Below are 20,781 nucleotides of genomic sequence, written 5' to 3'. Positions count from 1 at the left end.
AAGTGTATAGGATTCTTAAGGATGTAATGGAAGCCATCTTCATGGACTGCCTTTGGAGAGAACTGTTCTCCTTTGTCTACACAGATAAATGGGTGCTTTAAAGGTGGTGTTCAAGCAGAAGTCATTTGTCACCAATGGTTGCTGGACAAGTTGGGAAAGTCAAGAAGCCTTTCAGTATACTATCTTTGAGAGTTAGGAGGGAAGTATTAAGTCATCTTGATACCATTTTTATCCTTATTTCTCCTGGTGTATAGTGAGACTGTCCTATCACCTACTTCACATAAAGGGAAGAGGAAAATGGCCAAGCATGCCCCAACTCCATTTTCCAGTCTTACCTTTTTTATATGTCATGCAGTGTGAGGCCTCTCGGTAAGTTTTACCTCATCAAGTGATAGTTAATTGCAGTAGATTATAAGGATTGTGGAGAATTTTGAAATAGTTCCTCATCAGGAAAGGTTGAAGGTGGCACAAACTTTGGAATTTTTAAAACAATTTTCAAGAAGCTCCATCCTGACTACCTTTTAAGTGGGTTGATTAGTATTTGGCTTTCAAACTCCCTTGTATTAGAATTACTTAAGTAACAGTCTTTTATTTTTTCAGTTATTCAAGCGAAGAAATGTTGCTACAGCAGAAGAAGAAACAGAAGAAGAAGTGATGTCAGATGGAGGCTTCCATGAAGCTCAGATTAATAACATGGAAATGGCACCAGTAAGAAAGATAATGAAACTCTTTAGTGTTTCTCTGATGAAAATATGATGTTATATCTCTTTTTCTTTTTGAAAAAGCATGATATGGCTACCAAAAGCAGTTGGCATTTCATTTTTAAAAAGAAGCCATCTACTTAATCTCATGATTTACTAAATGTTTATTATATTTTAAATAACATGCTGTTAAATAGGGTTAACTAAATTATGAAGATTAATCTAGATATTAGAACTTACAAAGATAATTACAATAAAACTATTCCTTAAAAGTTGAATAACAAGGGATATGTTAAAGGAAATCCCAATTGGATATTTATTTCAGTTACAAAATTGGATATGCTTATATGATTCTCAAAATTGGTTCCATAGCAAGGGTATTGGAATTCTTTATTATCCATTTTGTAACTGTCTTGAGGTTACAAAAACAGATAAAAATTGTGCTTTATATAGATCACACCTCTCTATATTTTCAGTTTACTAAAATGAATTTGATAGTATTTTAATAGAACATGTATATACATGGTTTTCAAAAAAAGAAAACCTCTCATTTACTTCAGTCACTCATTGTCTTTCTCTAGTGACAAGCACTGTTATTAGATTCTTATTCTTTTGAGAAAATAAATTTCCTCCACCTCCTTTTTTTTATGGCAGCATATTATATACCATTGTAGATTTTTCCTTTTTTACACTTCATAGGTTTGCAGTTTTTATAGACCAGTTTTCTTTTGGAATCAGGGGAGTTTAAAACATTTGGAATTGATATAGACATTGCAGTCACTACTATTCTTTTGTGGTGAATTCTTCCAGGCCTTTTAGAAAGTCAAGCTGTTCTTCTTTTTTACTGCATGTTAGATGAATACGAAGTATTTTGTGGACTGTATTGGGGTTCTACAGATGAAACAATCAATAGGAGAAAGAATGATTGATTGATTGATTGATCGACTTTAAGCACATGCAGTTGTTAGAGTTGATAAGTCCAAAATCCATAGGGCAAGCCATCAGGCTAGCAATTCAGGTAATAATTGTTGTAGTTTTTAGGCTGAATTTCTTCTTTAGGATATCTCAGTCTTGGCTTAACTGATTGAATGAGGCCCACCCACATTTTGGAGGGTAATCTACTTTCCTCAAAGTGTACTGATTTAAAATGTTAAATCACATATAAAAAATACTTTCACAGCAACATCTACACTGGTGTTTGTCCAAACAGCTGGATAGCATAACGTAAGTTGACACATAATATTAATCATCCTAGTCTACTCTTTGTCAGTTTGGCATCCACATATACAACTCCTTAAACTAAACTGAGACTCAGAGACAGGAACAAAGTTGTACCTCCACATAATATAACTATGCCACATGCAACTTAAATGCGCTAACCTTTTCCCCAGAAGAGGCTGTAAAGTTCTTGGATGTTGGATGTTGGATGTTGTAAAGTTCTCACCCTGATGTCCTATTACCTGAATACTATGATGTAAAGTTAATGATACTTAAACACTCTGAATGTAAAGTCAGTACATTTTGTTATGTGATAAGGGGATATGAGAGAGAAGAAAACATATACACACACACATACATAGAGACATAGATAGACACACACTCATAATATATGCATAATAGAATTATATAGATACCTTTGTTTGTTCAGGAATCAGTCTTTTAAGTTTCAGAGCAGTTAACTTTTCTGACCCTTAAGAGCAGGATGCTTCATTCTCCCCGTGGGGATTCTTAAGTGTTAGATACTGCTTACCAACCATCTGGTGCTTTCAACTCAATGCAGCTTTCTTCACAGTTCATCTTGTTGACTGTAACCCTTGATGAAATGATACAGACTTGACTTCATTGACAAATAATCCTGAAAAGAGAGTTAACTATTAATACTGGGGATGGGTTATAGCGGAAAATGGAAAAGTTCGAATAAAGCAAGAAAATAGTGAGAAACCAAAACATTTTAATAAAGAAAATAGAAATTTTAAATAAATTTAAGGGTCGGCTGTTGGATTTAGCAGTGGCTGGAACCTGTGATTTGTGTAAGACTGTTCTATACTCATTCAGTAAATATATGTTGTGCATCTACTGTACAGCTCTCAGAGACAAAGTGGTAAGATAGACAGGATCTTTGGCTTTCAAGGAGCTTATAGTATACTAGGGGAACCTGGGAAGTAACTAAGAAAAATATAATTACCTGATCTCCTGTGTAGGAGAGACTGGGAGTAGCCAGCTCCCCTTCCCTCTTTGAACTGGGCTTACCCACTCCACCCCTTTGGCTACCACCCCTCCACTGCATTTTCCATGTAAATGTTTTCATTTTATTGTTTCTTTTAATAAAGTGAAGAAGATAAAAAGTGTGTGTGTGTGTGTGTGTGTGTGTGTGTGTGTGTGTGTGTGTGGCTGATAGTGAAAAGGGATAGACCCAGGATTAAAATAGAGGGATGGGATAGAAATGGAATGGACCCTTTAGATTTGGAAATCATGAAAAGCTGCCTTTTAGAATTTAACATTTAATCTGAATGACAAGGAATAGCTAACCCTTTGATGAGCAAGGAGAGAAAGAATAAGAAACACTTTGTCTTAGTATTTACTACTACTACTTTATTAATGTTGTGAACTTTTAAAAAAGTTCCTTACCCAAGGATGTGATTATTAATTTGAGAGAGAGAAGGAGAATGAATCATTGATGTGAGAGAAAACGTTGATCAGTTGTGTCCTGTATACACCTTGACTGGAGCAAACATATAATGTTGGCATGTGCCCTGACCAGGGAACGAACCTGCAACCTTTTGGTGAACAGAATGATGCTCCAACCAACTGAGCCACCCGGTCAGGGCTGTTGTGAGCTTTTTAAATGATAGGCAGAATTTAGCTTCATCACATTATTAATTATGTCATATATTTCTACATGTAGAGGTTGCCCTCTCTTTGTGTAACTTTTCTAGATAAATATGATTAACTTAATAACATGGCCACAATTTTTACTGTCTTTGTTTTCCTTTGAATTAAAGTTAAAATTTCCTTTATTTACTTTTTGTTTGTGATCCCAGGGTGGTGTTATTACTTCTGACATGATTGAAATGATATTTTCTAATAGCCCAGAGCAACAGCTTTCGGCAACACAGAAATTCAGAAAACTGCTTTCAAAAGGTGAGTTCTGAATGTTATGTTTAATATGTATTCGCAACGTATTACTTTTTCATAGTCTGTTGTTCGTAACATAGGTAACTTGCTTTAGAGTTTGTCTGTCAACAGAATATAAGGACACATATACATACACAGTTGGGAGCCATAGCTAACGTTCAGATTTCCTTACATATTTGCATGATCTTACCAGTATCAGAAAGCAGCAGCATTTTTATTTCTGAGCTATCTTATAAAAGACCTTCAAGTGATAAGAAGAGTAGGCAGTGTTTTCTGTTCATTCATATTGAGAAACCCCACTCTTTTTTAAGAGAAAACTTTAAAAACATCACTTGAAAGGGCAGTGATTGTTGATTTTAACGTTAGTAGTTTATCACTGAAATTAACTATGGATTTATTGGTGGGCAGGGTCACTACCTTTTGTATAATTAGTGTAGAATGGAATAGAATACTATTCTCATCTAAGAAAGTAAAAAGAACTCTGGAACTCTGAACCATATTACAATGGCAATAGTAAATACTTAGAACTCACCCACCAATAGTAAGTTACAATTGTTGGGAGTTATTAGTGGTAAGTTAACATTCTCCTTGAGGTTAACAGGAATGAAAATCTACCACCATAACAAAAAAAAAATTCTGTTTTTTTGCATGACAAATTGTTGAATGTTTGAAGGCCATTATTATGTACACTTTCCCCACTCCCCTAAAGATGTCTCTTTTCAGCCTGCTGAGCCTAATGGGTTTCACACATAATGTGACTTTTTAAGGCCTTTCACCACTCTTCTACTTCCCCGCATGTATTAGAATTTGCCAGCCTCTTTTCTTAGAAATATAACTAGAATGCATGTACTGCCAATGTGTTATTGCTCTGTCAGTGGTGAGAATTGCCTTTCTGAGACTCTATATGCCAGTAATATATTCCAAGATAGCATCAGTTATTTCAGTAGTAATGGCATAGTAATGTTTTGTTGTATTTGCAGCAATCTAAACTCTCTTAACACTTTTCTTCATGAATTGTTTTTAAGTTTTGTCTCTGAAGTGGTATGGATTTTTTTTTAATTTTTAAAAATTTAGTTGCTGAGTTTTGCTTTACCCCTGTTGTTTTATTGCCAACTTTGGCTTATTATTGGTCTTTCTGTATGTTGTTTCTGTAATCCAGCATATTAACTACTTAATCTTTATTATAATATCAAATTTATTTGTTGTGTCTATCTGAATGGTTGGTAAAAAGGTTGAACTAGGCAAAGACCATGTCATTAGAACTCTCTCCAAAATAACATTGAATTACCTTTTTCAGTAAAGCTATTGACTTGGTTCAGAATTCCTAGCCATACTATGTAGTCCAGCTGCCATTTTTCATGCATTGCTACATGAATGTCATCAAAAATTTTGTCAGTTCTCTTGCTGAAATTGTTATGCTGATTGGTTAGGTCATTAACTATTTATTCACCCAACAAATTTCTACTGACTGACTTCATTTATAAGATACTCTATTATTATAAATGAAAACAAGATTAATTTGGCAAGTTATCCTTGGTGAGTTCTTGCTCTGGCTTCTACCTAACACTATGGCTATGACAATAAGTCCTGCAAACACACTCAAAATCTTCTAGTCCAGATTCTTTCTTTTTTTTTTTCTTTTTCTATTTTTAAAATTTTTTTTATTTTTAATAAGAGTTTGAGCTAAACTGACAACATGTGTTGGGAAGCAAGATCGCAAATGCTCCCCTAATCCAGTTTCTACAGACAGTTTATGCTAAACAAAAAAGATGAACAATAAACCCATACACAGACAAAGGGCTAGAAGGAATTGTACCAAAATAATAACAGTGGTTGTCTTTGGATGGTTTTCTTGCTATTTCCTAAAATAGGAGAGGTAGTAATTTTAATTTTTAGGAGTTCTGCCCATCATTTCCATGTTAAGGCCTACCTTATTGTGAAATCTTTCAAGCTACCACAGTGTCAAAGTGACCAAATTCAACTTGACATTTTTTTCCTTTTTTTAGATTTCTAATGTTAAAGAGATGCTAAAATGGAGGGAGGGATATTATGAAGTAATTTTGAGCTTTAAAGTCTTTGTATTGAAATCAAAGGATTGTTTTTCTTCTTTTTATTTTATGGGGACACAGAACCTAATCCTCCCATTGATGAAGTCATCAGCACACCAGGAGTAGTGGCCAGGTTTGTGGAGTTCCTCAAACGAAAAGAGAATTGTACACTGCAGGTGCGAACCTTTTCTTGTCTCATATCTTAACTCTCTTGGCAAACTTACATTTTTTTACTTATTTTTAATCTGTTTAAGGGGTTAATTTTTTATAATGGTGTTCCCAACAACCACATGGCAAGTTTCTTTGATGGTTTTATTAACATCCAGGCCCTTGGTTTTATTTTTTAGAATTTGTCATTTTTAGTCATGTAAAAGATTATTTTATGATTGTTGATAATACTTACTTAATAGGGAATTATTGCAGTAGAGGAGCCATTATAGATAGGACCTAAGTGTGGACTATGTAAAGTTTGGTTTTGAGGGATTTTTAGGTTATACTTGTTAGCTTTCTCAAAGCTTTGTAGCATAGGCTAGATCAGAGATTCACTAATCCCCATACCTGGTCTGAATTAATCCTCCTGTTATCTCAAAAGCACTAACAAGGTGATAGTCTTGTCAGGAATCTGTGTGCTTTCTGCTCTGTTAATTTAGTCTATCAATACTGTATTATATAAGGGTTTCAAGAGGAAATTCTACAACTTCTGGATTAGATAAATTTCACAGTAAAAAGAACAACTTTCAACTGACTCTTGTCCTGGGAGTTATTTAGAAATTTTAAAATAGTATTTTAAAATAGTTGGACTTATGGTAAATTGGTGATTTTTTCAGCAGCTAGACTTCTTGGAGTAACCAACTGACTTAGTTTCTCTATTTTTTAACACATACCCATGACACCTAAGGTCTCACTTGTAGGATCTAATCTGAAGGGTTTGGGAAACTATAAAAATTGGTTAGAGACCAAGTAGATCACAAAACGGGGTTATTTTTCCAAGTAAATATCTGCCAATAACAAGTTAATCATAAAGATAACTTCCACCCCCTTGTTTGCTTTTGCCTTACTCTTAAGACTGTAGGGATTGGAGCAATTTTGACAACCCTATCCCCAGGTTCCTTACTATCCAGAGTATTGTAGATAATTTGTAAGACTTGATGCTTTGTCTTGATATTTTCTCTCCTTTCCTCCCACCCCATCTTTCTACTCTTTTACTTTCTTTGTTGCGGTGATGAGTTTCTTCCAGAGGAAAAACAAGAAATCCAGAAAAGGTAGAGTATTTCAGTATGCCATCAGTTTTTCTCCTCCAGTTTGACAGTTACTAATTCCTAAGTTCATTTGAATTAAGACTCTGTTTTGCTAGCTGCCTCCTGGATTATAATTGTGGTCTCCATCTAAGTCCAGGATCACCATCTTTTGAAAAATTACCAGGTTTACCTAGAAAGCAAGGAAAGAAAGACTTTTCTCAGAAAAAAGGAAATCCAGACAACCAACACTGCAGAGAACAGAGCCTGAGCCCCTAAGCAACCAGCCAAGAGAACCAGAGGAACCAAATGAAGAGCCTTACTGCAATTTATCATTTGAAAAGCTTTTTAGGAAGAGGGAGGTAGGGAAAATTATTTTGTTCATGTGAAAATATATTTCTCTCCTGTCTCTGACAGTGAGAGTAGTTCTAAGATACTGAATTCACCCTGTAATAGGTGTTTACAGAGGGCCGGTTTCTTAATGCACTAAAGAAAGATGGTACAACCTCCTAGGCCTAAAATGATGTCAGAGAAACGTGTGTTTCTCCATCTCTACATTCTCCAGCACTCCCTAAAGAGTACAGCATGTTCTCTCAGACAGTGTCCTCTCCTAGCTAACTCGTGTAAGTTCTATATCATTTTTGATTCTGTAATCCTGGAACTTGTATCTTTAAAACATCTGAAGATGAATGCCTTCAGAAATCTCTAATTTGCTTCTATTTAAATTCTCAGATTCCACTCTTGTGCAAACTGATAATTAGGCTGAAAGATTGAGAAATGATTCCTCTGGAAGTGACCACCTCCTGATTTTCACCTTAGCTGCCCAAAGACTCTGAGAAATAATCAACCTGTTTATTGTCTCAAGGTCGTCCCCAGCTTTTCTTCTGTGCACATGATAGCACAACATGGTGTTTTTTCTCCAGTGTGACTAATGAGTAATCTTGATCACCCCAGAAGCAGGAGGAGCAAGTATATTGAGGGAGACCTTAAGGCCAGGAAGCTTCATGCTCAAATTAGACATGTGCTGGGAAACTTGGAGGGTACTCCTTCCACTCTCTTCTTGGAGTGCACTACCATGTAAGTTGTCTTGGGTACTCCCACCTGCTTGCTAGAAATTTGAATAGTGTCTCTTTGGAATGGGACTTCTGCCATTTCTCTTCCAGGAAGGGAATATGGTCATAATAGCTAAACTCACTGGTAAATCCTGTGAACAGACTTAATTTGTTCATTCCATAAGTAAAGGACTGTAAATCCTAGTAAAACGTCTCTTCGTTTCCTTTCTGGCTTTTCTTATCCCAAAATCAGTGAGGTACCTCAAGCAAGGAAACAAAAATTCCTGCTTTGGGCAGTGCTACCCAGATACACACTTGCCCTCAAATGAGATGAACATGGGTGGAATCTAGGATTTTGGAAGCAGACAGTACCATTTGTCTAAGAGCGTTTTCAAGCTCAGTGACATGTAGGTCTCAGACATACTTGAGCCCTTGAAATGAGATTGGTTTGCCTTACGGTATATTTCCTGTGCCCACTCTGTTTTGTTTTTTGAGTCTGGGCCTAGCCTCTTTGTACTGTCCTTTGTAGTGCTGACATGTTACATTCTCAAACCTTAAGATTGTACTTACTTATTTTTAGACAGAGGAGAAGGGAGGGAGAAAAAGAGGGAGAAGAACATCAATATGTGGTTGTTTCTCATGCACCCCCTACTGGGGACCTGGCCCACACCCAGGCATGTGCCCTGACTGGGAATGGAACTGGCGACCCTTTGGTTTGCTGGCTCTCAATCCACTGAGCCACACCAGCCAGGGCAACATTCTCAAGCTTTTTAAAGAAGCTTATAAAAATTTGTAGTAATAAGTAAATTGCCTCCTAGCTCCAATCATTAGATACTTTTCTTAAAGCCATAAATTTGAAAAAATTGGTTTAGTTTTCCCATTCCTGCCTCTGTTGTCCCTTCTAAAATCTTAATGTGATAAACTGCAGTAAGCCTTCATCCTCCTACGTCTTTTCCCATCTTCATTGACCCCTCTACCTTCCTTGAAAGGTTGCTCAGATGACTCAGGCACTGTTCTCTGCAGAGTTTTATATCTGGGTTTATTTTTCTGATGTGAGCCTTTCTTTTCACTTGCTCTCCAGGTGAGCCTGGCATTTGCTAGGAACCAGAGTGGACCCAGCAAAGTGGCCAGCAACAGAGAGTCCTGATCCAAATGGAGAAAGGGAACCAGGCGTACCTCAACCTGGAGTGGGAAACTTGATAGGAGGTCAGAAGTATTTCAGCTTTGGATTTTCATTTTCCTTATTTAAGGAACTGAGCACCAGAAGGTAGAGACTGAGAAAGGGAAGAGAGAACATATCAAATCTTCAGTGTGCCCTTCATATGCAGTTGTAGACTTATTTAGCAAGTTCTGGATAGTGAAAAATAATGGAATTACAATTTATAAGCAGTTACAACTGCATGACAGGTTGTTTCCTTGTATGATGCCATTCTTGGAACACTAAGAATATAGTAGAATGTAGTCATTTAAAATGACAAATGGGAAGTAAAGGTAGTTATTTTGGCTCCATTTATTACTTTAGGTACTACTATTTCTTAGGGGTTTTTTTCATTCATCTTACTCATTTTTTTTTGAGTCACATGGTTACTTACTTAAATTACTTTTTCTGACCATTGCTATCATAACTTTATGTGATTGTGCTGTCAACTCTGGACTTTCCTATTTCACAACTCTCTTTACTGTTAATTTGTTTTTTATCCTCACCCAAGAATATGGGGGTTTTTTTGTTGCTATTTTATATATAGAGAGAGAAACATTGATCAGTTGCCTCCTGTACGCACTCTGACCAGGGATCGAACCCCCAACCTAGGTATGTGCCCTGACCGGGAATCAGACCCACAGCCTTTTGGTGTATGGGATGATGCTCCAACAACTGAGCCACCTGGGCAGAGCCTCTTTTATGTTAAATTCTTAATCAGGGACTGGAAGCCAAAACATTAACCAAAAAAGTGACTACAGTACCCAGTGACAGAGAAGTTTATCACACATATAAATACATAGGTATAGAAAATTGCACAGATATAGTTAGGTGAGTTTTTACAAGGTAAGCATTAAAATACTCAGCATCCATTGTGCATCTGTGTTTTAGTGCCTTGTTTAATGTATGAATATGATTTAGTTTTCAGTGGCCTTCTCATTGTTAGTTATTTGTCTGTTTTTGTCCTGGTAGTGACAGAACTGATTTCTGATTTCCATTTTTACTGAGAGAGACCTTGAATCTTTGTGTTCAGAGGTTATCATCATTGTGTACTTCTTAGTAATAAACATGACTGATACATTCTTCCTTGGCTGAGATGTCCTAATTTCTAGTTTTCTTCCATCCATGTTCACAGTATTACTCACTTACTCCTAATTTTTCTAATCATTGTCATTTATTTTGCTTCTCCTTTTCATAGCACCTGGAATTCTCTCACTTTTTGTGGGACCTTTGGTCATCAGACAAATAGCAGTTTGGACTCGGGCAGCAATTAATATTCTGATTTCTTTTCATTGAAAGCTCCTTTTAGTATATCCTTTACCCACTCAGGTTATTGTTACTATTTCTTTTGCATTAGAATCACACTACAGTCTGTTTTCTCTTTGATACAGATTGGTGTGTGTGCTGATCTTATTCTTTACAGATTACTTTGCCTCCAGTTTTCGTTTCTTTGACTTGGTCTCTATAGTAAGTGATGATTCTTTGTTGAACTTTGAGCTTGCCTTCTGGTTGGAAAGTTTGTTTTTATATTCACATCATATGTGTGTTCTACTAATAGATTTTCCTAGAAAGCCAAAGGAGCTATATTTTAAGTGGATTGTGTTTTCTTTTTAGTGTGCACTAAGCAATCTGACATATTATTTGATCTTTCTGGCCCTAGATACCAAAACTACAATTGAAAGATTTTTGTCAGTGTTATAGGTATGCTTAAGCATACCTATATGCATTAATTATAAGCATACCTCTTAAAAGAGGAAGCTATGAAAGAGGAAGCCAGAGAGTCTGGCATTAAGTAAATTACATTAGAAGGCTGTAATCTAGTTCTCTTTGACTGGCTGTGTAACATTACTCAAGTCATTAGATTGTTGCTCTTTTTCTGATACTTTCCTCATTCATCAACTACAAGAGCCAGGCTTCTCTGGGTTGCTGTGGGAAATACCTGAGAGTATGTGAATAATGCTTTGAAAATGTAAAGTACTGTATAAATGTAAAGTTTCAATTCAGACAGATTGAAAAGAGTTTGAGCATTGATTTCGGTAGTGATTTAACTACAGGAGGATATTTGGTAGGTTTAATTTAACCATGGTGCTCCGGTTCTGGTACTCACTGCTGCTGTAATAACAGTGTCTGTTGTGGCTACCAAACCACTTTATCTCAACTTGTGTATGTCACAACTTTAGGTTTCTTTGGAACATCCTCTTTAAACGTCTTCTGCTGTGAATTTGCTGTCATTAATGTGGCTTTGAACTGTGCTAACCAGATTGTCTTCCCATTTCCTCCATCTTCCCTTACCCCTTATGATTGATGTTTTAGTTTTTCATATCCTAACTGCCTTTCAGTGTACCCAGGAGCTAAGAAGAGTCAGCTCCATTTTCTGATGACTTTTTATTGATGTCTCATTCAAGGGGCATACCACTGACTTTTCTTTTCTGCATATGAGCTTCATTAAAAGATAAAAGATAAAATGAGAGAAAAACAAAACTAAGAACTAAACTAAAATAGCACTGTAAGAGTTCATTTTTGGAATTTATAATAGTCATTTCCTAGATTTCTCCATATGAGGTTAAAGAGTCAAGTTACTATAGGGGTGGGTAGGATTATTAATCTACTGGAATTTTCATTGGCCATAATTTTCTTCATATCCTCTGTTTACCAGTTTATCAACATATAAGAATGCTCTTTTTAAAAAGTATTACCCCGTACCTTGGTTTGGAGCCTTCTCATTTATTGGAAGAAGCTTTTATGCTCTGAAGTTGCCATTTCTATTAATTATATGCATGTTAACTTATTTTGTTCTAATTATCATTTAAAATATCTTTTGCCTTTTTCACTCTGCATATATTTTACACATTTTACACTAACATCCTCTCTCCATTTCACTTTTCCCATCCTATAGAAATTACTTAGTTTTATTTTTTATTAGATAATATACATGGTTTGAGGCAAAGTGACAGACAGCTTTACAGTGAAAAGTAGTGTTTTTCCTTCCCATCCTTGTTCTCCATTCACCCTGACCTCTCCATGTAGGTAACAAGTATTTACAGTTTCTTGTGACTCCTTCCAGAGAGTCACAAGAGAGTTGTGCAATAAGTAAATTAATGCATACATTCCTCCTTAACCCTTTGGAGAATATAGTATGATATCCTATTAACATATACTGTTTTGCATTTTTTACAAATTTATATCTTGGGAAATCATTCCCTATCAGTATATGAAACACTCCCTCATTCTTTTTATGGTCTCTTGTCAGCTTTGCCTTCATCTTAAACTTCAGATACTCTGCATAGTTCTCTAGGCTTCTGAGTATTTCTTCTGGGAATTCCTCTTTTAAAAATAATGTTGTATTCACTGGATAGATTATATGTAAATAATCTCTGGATCTTTTTTTCATAAACAGAAAATCTTACTGTTATAATAAGCTATTCTAATAAGATAATGAAATTATTTTTATCTTTATAGTTTGAATCAGCTTGGGTATTGACAAATATTGCTTCAGGAAATTCTCTTCAGACCCGGATTGTGATTCAGGCAGGAGCTGTGCCTATCTTCATAGAGTTGCTCAGCTCAGAGTTTGAAGATGTCCAGGAGCAGGTAAAAATGAAACAAAAAGAAGCAGGTGAAAGAATACAATTTTTCCCTTTATTCTTATATTTAGGGCCTCATTTTTACCACTTGGCCATGACAATCCATAATTCATTAGAGGGAGCTTTCTAGGAATCTAAGCTTACTAAAATAGAAAATTTAATAGTGACTATAGGTAGAATTTCTCCTAGAAACAAAGCCATTTTTCCTTCCAAACCTGAAACTCTTTAAGCCCTTAGATATACTTTTTAGATCAGGTAAGTAGTTGAGTTTTTTATTATAGGAATTTATAATAATGTTTATTGAAGTAGCAAATTTTTTTGTCAGTTTTGTGCACCAAAGACTTAGAAAACATGAATTTTTAATTAATTTTTTATTACTTCAAACTTTATCATTTTTGTAAATATAAGTTACTGCTAAATGAGAATGAGTTTCTTATCATTTATTATAGTTTCTTCTCATTATTGAGGTATGATTGACTAATAAACTGCATATATTTAAATCTAATAAGTTTTGACATATATATACACCCATGAACCATTATGACAATAAAGATAATTAATATGTCCATCACCCCCAGAAGATCACTAAAATTTTCTGCATTTTGATTGTTCCTAAATTTTTGTTTATTATTTGCTTTGGCAAGCAAGCTTAAAATACATTTTTAACCAGTTTAGTAAGCCATATGAGTCACTGCTCTGTACCAAGGGCTGTGTGGAGTGTTACTTAGGGAGACTTGACAGGTAAAGAATATGTATAGGAACTATTACCATTCTTTACTAAGCTTACTACTACAAGTGCTCACATGTCTACTTTGTAATATTATTGATCTTCTTTCTCCAATCTCACAAGTATTTCATGACTCCTTGATGAGTAAACTTAGGGTTATTAATAATGTTGATTAATTACTATGTAACTCTGTAAAGAACTATTGTGATTTGTTTGCATTTTTTGAAAGAATTTGAGAGAAGCTATATAATCTGTCATTAATGAATAATTTTTTTCACAGGCAGTCTGGGCTCTTGGCAACATTGCTGGAGATAGTACCATGTGCAGGGACTATGTCTTAGACTGCAATATTCTTCCCCCTCTTTTACAGTAAGTTTCTAATTTTTTTTTTTTAAGTAATAAAAAATGGGAAGTTCTGCAGAGAGCAGTGTATCTTTGGAACTTATTTTGGTTTTCTACTGAGATTTTTTGTTATAGGTCAGGTATTTCTTCAGGCATCCTGTCTTATTCCAATCTCAAAATTCTACATTATTTGGTTAGAATTAAACTTTATTGTTCTGTAGAAAATGGTTTAGTAACTATATATTCCATCAGAGAGTTAATGTTAATTACGTAGTTTACCATTGTATTATCATATTTGTAGGTTATTCTCGAAGCAAAACCGCTTGACCATGACCCGGAATGCAGTATGGGCTTTGTCTAATCTCTGTAGAGGGAAAAGTCCACCTCCAGAATTTGCAAAGGTAAAGATTATAGTTGTGGGAAATTGGTACGAAAAAAGTTCAGTTAATTAAGTGTGGCAACCAATATTAATATGAAAGGAAAGAAATAATAAAATTCTACTATTATAAATTTTATCAAAAATCATTTGGTTCTAGAGAAATAGGGCTTTTTCTTATTTTTGTTTTAATTTAGAATAAATTTTTGCTACCTGTAAAAAGCTCTGAATTACTTTAAAGCTAGCATTTTCTGTATCTACAATACAGAATTTCCTAGCTTTAGCACTTGTGAAAGTTCCTTTACCTCTTTGGTCCACAGTGAGGGTGTCTTGACAAGGAATCTCTCAGAATTGGTATTTTATTTAACTTTCCTCTCTGAAATTACTCTCCTTGGGCTCTTACCACCTAATCAAAGTAAACTGCAAGGCCACTGATGGCATACTTGAAGATGGGAATGCTACTTGGCCACTTGTCACTCCATCTCTAGAAGTACTGATCACTCCAGAAGTCATCAAGTGTACTCCTTTTTTCTTTCTGGAGTTTCTCACCTTGCTTCTGGCTCTTATTCTGTAGAATTTTATAATCATATCTTCTCTTTACAGGTCTCCCCCTGTCTGAATGTGCTTTCCTGGTTGCTGTTTGTCAGTGACACTGATGTACTAGCTGATGCCTGCTGGGCCCTTTCATACCTATCAGATGGACCTAATGATAAAATTCAAGCAGTCATTGATGCAGGGGTGTGTAGAAGACTTGTGGAGCTGCTGATGTAAGTTTTATTTAAGGAAGTATGTCTGCTGTTTTGCCCCTATATTAATTTTTTAGCTGCTATCCTCAAATAATAATTCATTATATTGATTTATTATGCATTGGGCTTCTGTTTTTTGTGCTTGTTTATATGGATGTCAGGTCTGTTTGTTTATTCTGAGGCTTCTAAAGAGCCTCTCACTCTTATGCTGTCAGCAGTCCTTTAAGAACATTTGAAAAACTGATCTGTGTAATTCCTGCTCTTGCTTAGTGACCAGAGACCAACCACTGGATAGTGGAAGGAATATTGCCACTAAAATTAATCATACCTTATCTTTCTGTCTGATTTAGAGCTCATTCTAGACTGTTGTCATACTTTGAATTTTATTTTGCTATGTCTCTTTTTGATGCCTTTGATTTGTGGAATAGAAGATTTACTGATAACAGAGACTGTATTAATCAAATTTTTAGATAATATTAAAGAAGAAAAAATTAGAATAAAAACATAATGGGGAAATGATACAATTACAAGCTATGTGAGATTTAATTCAAGTAAGTACAAAGTAGATGCAAAGAGTCATTTTCCCAAATGACATGTGGAATGGATTAGATCAGTATAATGAACACAACACAAAACTCTGGGATTATAGCTGGTCGCAGACTGGGTATACATCAGCAGCATAATGCTATTGTGAATTAAAAGTAGTCCAATGCTCCAGGAGTCAGAAGTACAGCACTCAAAATCTGGGAAGTAATCTTTTGTACTCTTTAGTCACTAGATTTCTATGTGACTTAACCATTTCTTTTAATCATCCAATCTTAAAATATATGTGAAGGAACTGTCAGTTTTAAGAAGAGCAATCATATTGAAGAGGAGAGAAAATAGGATTTTTAAGGAAAGTTAAAGTATTGAGTTGGCCAGAAAGTCTGTTTAGTTTTTCCATAAAAGAAAGGACACATTTTTCATTTTCACCAATAACATCATTGATTTGGATATTTTGAGAATGCCAGCCATCTCCCATGTGGTATAACGTTGATTGTTCTCAGTTAATGTCTCAGTTTGATCGCTGCCAGCTTCATCTGGTCTACTCGATTGGAGCACTGTCTAGTGAGCAATCTCCAGCACGAAACTTTGCAAACCACTTTTCACACATTCGATCAGTCACATCACCTTCCCCCTACACTCCCTGCACAGTTCTTTTTTTGAGTTTCAATTGTGTTTTTACCTTTCTTGAGATGTTGCCTGTTTTCTTCCATCTTCAATATTAAAGTGACGACACAAAAATTCACCAATTTTGGTAAGTTTTTTTAAATGCACACTGATACGACAGCTGTCACAAATTGTTTTGAATGAAGTTAAAGACAAACTACTATAGCCATCGTATAAAAAAAACAAATGAACTTTTGGCCAATCTTATATATTAACTTACTTGAAATAAAGACTTAATATTTGTCTTCAAATATATTAAAGATTTTGTGGAGGGGTTTTTGTGGGTTTTGTTGTTTTTCTCGTTTTTTTGTTTGTTTTTTTGTGGGTTTTTTGTTTTGTTTTGTTTTTGGATCAGTAAGTCAGGAGTGGTTTTGTGAGTTCACTATTTGAAGTGTGAAGCCTGGCTTTTATTTTCAGATTATTTCAAGTTGATGTATTTTCTACTCTAAAAATTATGCAATTTATAAATCTTAGAAGTGCTATATAAATTTTAACTGCTGCTCTTTGTTACCTTGACAACAACAGAGATTAAGTAAGGAGGAAATGAAGACCATAATAAAGAATGAGAGAGAAAACTTAGAATCTGGGTGATGGAATACCTGGGAAATATTATTAGGAAAGATTTGTAGGGTCTTTTATTATCCAAAAATACTAAATAAAGAAGAGACAGTTCTTCTAGGGGACAGTTAACATTCCATCATCATGATGGGGTTCCCTTAATAAACACCAAATGTACCTTTCTGCTCTAAAATCCTATTGAGCGTTATTTACTTCGGATTTCAGCTCCAAGGAAAAGAGACTAAGGATAGAATTGTTGGATATAATAACATTTCTTTTGTGGTTGCAGGCATAATGATTACAAAGTGGTTTCTCCTGCATTGCGGGCTGTGGGAAACATCGTCACAGGGGATGATATTCAGACACAGGTATGAATAAGTGGCAACTATTTTTTCCTTCAAAAATAGTACATTGAACCTCATAATTAAGTGTCTATTGTATTATTGAATTTCATATTATTGAAGAGAATTGATACTTTGTTTCATTAATGTTTGTTAAAAATTAGGCAGCTACTTACACTACCATTACTATCTCTGGTTTGACCTGGTACTTGTAGCAATTTTGGGTTCCTCTTAACTTATCCTTTAAGAGGATAAGTTAAATCATAAGGACTTTATTCTTTTGGCCAAGCAGGTTTATTTCCCACTACTCCTACTTTAAATGGTTCTTGGGAGCATCATAAGTCTCCAGTGGCATCCTTTCTCTGTCTCTGTCATCTTTACCTCATCATCTCTGATAGCTTCCTCTTTTTGTACGTGTTCTCTTATAGGAGGAGTATCCTTCCCTTCTAGTTCCTAATGTCACTCCATTCAACTTCTGTATCAAAATATATCACGCACAGTGGATTATCCTAGCCATTTTTCTTCTTGATCTCTCAGGTACATTGGTGTATTCCCGTTTTCTTTAAATTATCTCTCTAGGATTTTGTGGTACTGAAGTATTGGATCTCCTGCCTCATTGACTATTTCTCTTTAGTGAGCTCATATTTTTGTTTCTTCTTTTACATAATCAATCCTTCAGCCATCACCTTTGTGTACATGAATTAAGAATTAGGTTTAGCCTTACCTTAGCTTTTTCTTTTTTCAAGAAAGAGGGAAAGGGGAGAAAAAAAAGAGGGAGAGAAACATCAATCAGCTGCCTTTTGCACACATGCTGACCAGGGACCAAACTTGCAACATAGCCGTGTGTCCTCACTGGGAATCAACCGGTGACATTTCACTTTGTGGGACAATGTCCAGCCAACTACGCCATGCCAATCAGGTCACTTTAGCTTTTTCTTGACCACTACTGACTTTCAGAAGGACATTTAATGTCTTCAGTTTTCTAACCTCTAAGGAAGATTGGATTTGTTCTCTGAGGTGTCTTCAAACTTTAATATTTATTTTAAATTTACTCTGTCCACTAGGAAACTGATTATTTTCCCTAGTATATTTAGACCTCTGCTTATTTATGTTCCCTGTCTCAGAGAATGGCACCGAGTCAAAAACCTGGACATCAGCTTGATTCTCTTCTTCTACTTTCATCGATCTCTATCTAGTATTCTGTCTCTGCTTACCCTTTGTAGTGCTTACATTTCTTGTGTCATTCCCGTTACCAGAAGGATGATTGTAAAATGCAAATTTGATCATGTATAATCTTATTTACCTGGAATTTATTTATAAAAAATTGTCTTTATTCTTAGATGTTTAAACTTTAGTCACCTTCAAAGTACTCTCCATTTGATGCAATACACCTATCAAGACTTTTTTGTCCACTGCTCAAAACAGTTTTTGAGCTCGTTGATTTTGATGCCTTTTAGTATTTTTGTTTCACCTCTTCCCCATCAGCAAAATTTTTCCCTTTGGCAACTTTGTTCATCCAGGGAAACAAAAAAAAAAGTCACTCAGGGCAAGATTAGGTGAATAGGGAGAGTGGGACACAGGGGTCATGCTGTTTTTGGTTAAAAACTGCTGAATGCTGAGCATGGTGTGGTAAGTCATCCATCCTGAAATGGGCAAACATGTGGAAAGAGTCTTCAAAAACTCACTAAAGCCAAACACAGCCTCTTATTATTAACAGTGCCAGTTGGTACACTGATACAGATGGGTTCCTAGAACACTCACCTAGCAGCGGAAGCCTGTACTAGCAGGAGCTCGCCACCCAGAAGTTAATTCCTTTTCTTTTTCTTTTCTTTTTTTTGTACTCCCTCCTCACATAACCTTTTTTTGGCCCTCTGTTGTCCTTAGATGACATCTAAAATCATTTAAAATCTTGTTGCTATATAATGGAATGCTATGCAACTCAGAAGAAAGAAGCTCTTATACACTGATAGGGAAAGCTCTCCAGCTTATATTTTTTAAAAAGAAAAACAGGAGGGGGGTTGTGGAGCAATAGTGGGTGCCCTGGGGCTGGGGGAGACTTGTTAACCAAGCTGTTCGCTCTGGACACAGCTCAGATGCCTGCCCTGGTGCCAGGCATCTGGTGGCCTCCAGGAGTCAAGGAAGCAAATCCTGAAGAAAATAGATGAGTATTTTAAGCAGTTTAAATTGGACCCAAACAGCACCCAGAATAGTATTGCACTGTATTCAGAGATCCCTGATTTGGAGCCAGGAGCTGGATGACAAGAAGATCCAGATTGTTAGGTGGTGGAGCTTGTAGATAATAGGACCAGTCCGGTGGGCAGTCACGTGGATCTCTTTGAGGCACTCCAAGAGATCAGTGATGGCCACTGGCCACAGTGGCAAAGCCGGCCAGGCTAAGTCCAAGAACAAGACAGTCACACAGGCAGAGAAAAGCCCAGTAATGAGGTCTCGTTGACAGCATACCAATAATAATTGAGAATCTGGAGAATGCAGTTAATGATCATAACCATGATGACATCATCTCAGGAATATCTAAGAAGAAAGCAAAGGCCCCAAAAAGAAGAAACGCTCCTAAAGCAAACCTTCCCATCGACTGAACAAGCCCACGTGCTGTCTGTGCAGTCAGGTCTTCTATGGAGAACGCTGTGATAATGACAAGTGCCCTGTCTTCAGGTACCATCCCAGAAGTCTAGAGGAGAGCAAGAAAACATGGACAAAACCCTGCAGAAATCCAAAAAGGAGAGGGCTTATAATAAGCAGTTGGTATACCTTGCTGAACAGTGAGGAGAACTAAGCCAGTGTATTTATTATGTTGCCACCTTTGGTGAGGTACAAGGACTGTATAATGCATATTTTTGAAGAATGTTAGAAAAGGAGCCATTCCTTTTGTGGGGATGGCAGGGATTCTCTTTGCGTTTTGTTTTCATTGGTACACGTGTAACAAAGTGATCTGTTGGTCAACATTTTAGAAAATACAAATACAGGTTTGAATTAAACACAAAAGAACAAGGAGCAGAATAGTGTGTAAAAAGGGGCAGGATGGAAAGGAGAAAAAGACGGTGTACATTATGTTAGCATAAAATTTCTCTGGAGGATACAGAGGAAACTAATAATATTGGTTGCTTCTGTGGAGAATTGGGTGTCTAGAGTACAGGAATGTTAGGGAGGCTTTTAAGTATATTGTCCGTTATACTTTCGGTATTTTTAAACTGTTTCCTTGTATTTGCTATTCAAAAAAATGTTTCTTTGGTCCCATTCCCACACCATACTCTATGCTCTTGCTGTTTTTTTTCTGAACTAGCTATGACCACACTCAGCTCTGAGCTTTCACATGCTTTCTTCCCTCTGTGTGGAACACATCACTAGTCCCCCCACCCCCGCCCCACTCCGCTCTGATCTCAGCTTCATTTGTATTTGCACTCTGCCACTGGCTTGTCATTCTTCAGGTCTTGGTATGACAAAACACTGATTTTGGGGAGAAGCCTTGTTTGCTCTCATACTCTTAATTTAAGTTGGGTGCTCTTTTTGT

The 20,781-nt window shown here is 36.0% G+C and overlaps 1 protein-coding gene across 1 annotated transcript in view; it reads left to right on the top strand.

The window, feature by feature from the left end:
- KPNA1 (karyopherin subunit alpha 1) overlaps window positions 1-20,781 on the top strand; it is a 73,372-nt gene that overhangs the window by 35,050 nt on the left and 17,541 nt on the right. Inside the window, exons 3-10 of the mRNA XM_045851049.1 lie at window positions 601-708; window positions 3,743-3,842; window positions 5,966-6,060; window positions 12,829-12,960; window positions 13,961-14,049; window positions 14,324-14,423; window positions 15,002-15,165; window positions 17,201-17,279. Of these exons, the coding sequence (XP_045707005.1) occupies window positions 601-708; window positions 3,743-3,842; window positions 5,966-6,060; window positions 12,829-12,960; window positions 13,961-14,049; window positions 14,324-14,423; window positions 15,002-15,165; window positions 17,201-17,279 (867 nt within the window). The remainder of the gene's footprint in view (window positions 1-600; window positions 709-3,742; window positions 3,843-5,965; window positions 6,061-12,828; window positions 12,961-13,960; window positions 14,050-14,323; window positions 14,424-15,001; window positions 15,166-17,200; window positions 17,280-20,781) is intronic.

Source organism: Phyllostomus hastatus, unplaced genomic scaffold, assembly GCF_019186645.2.
Source record: "Phyllostomus hastatus isolate PE091 unplaced genomic scaffold, TTU_PhHast_1.1 phas_contig_86, whole genome shotgun sequence".
Taxonomy (NCBI): domain Eukaryota; kingdom Metazoa; phylum Chordata; class Mammalia; order Chiroptera; family Phyllostomidae; genus Phyllostomus; species Phyllostomus hastatus.
This window is presented reverse-complemented; position numbering and strand designations above follow the sequence as displayed.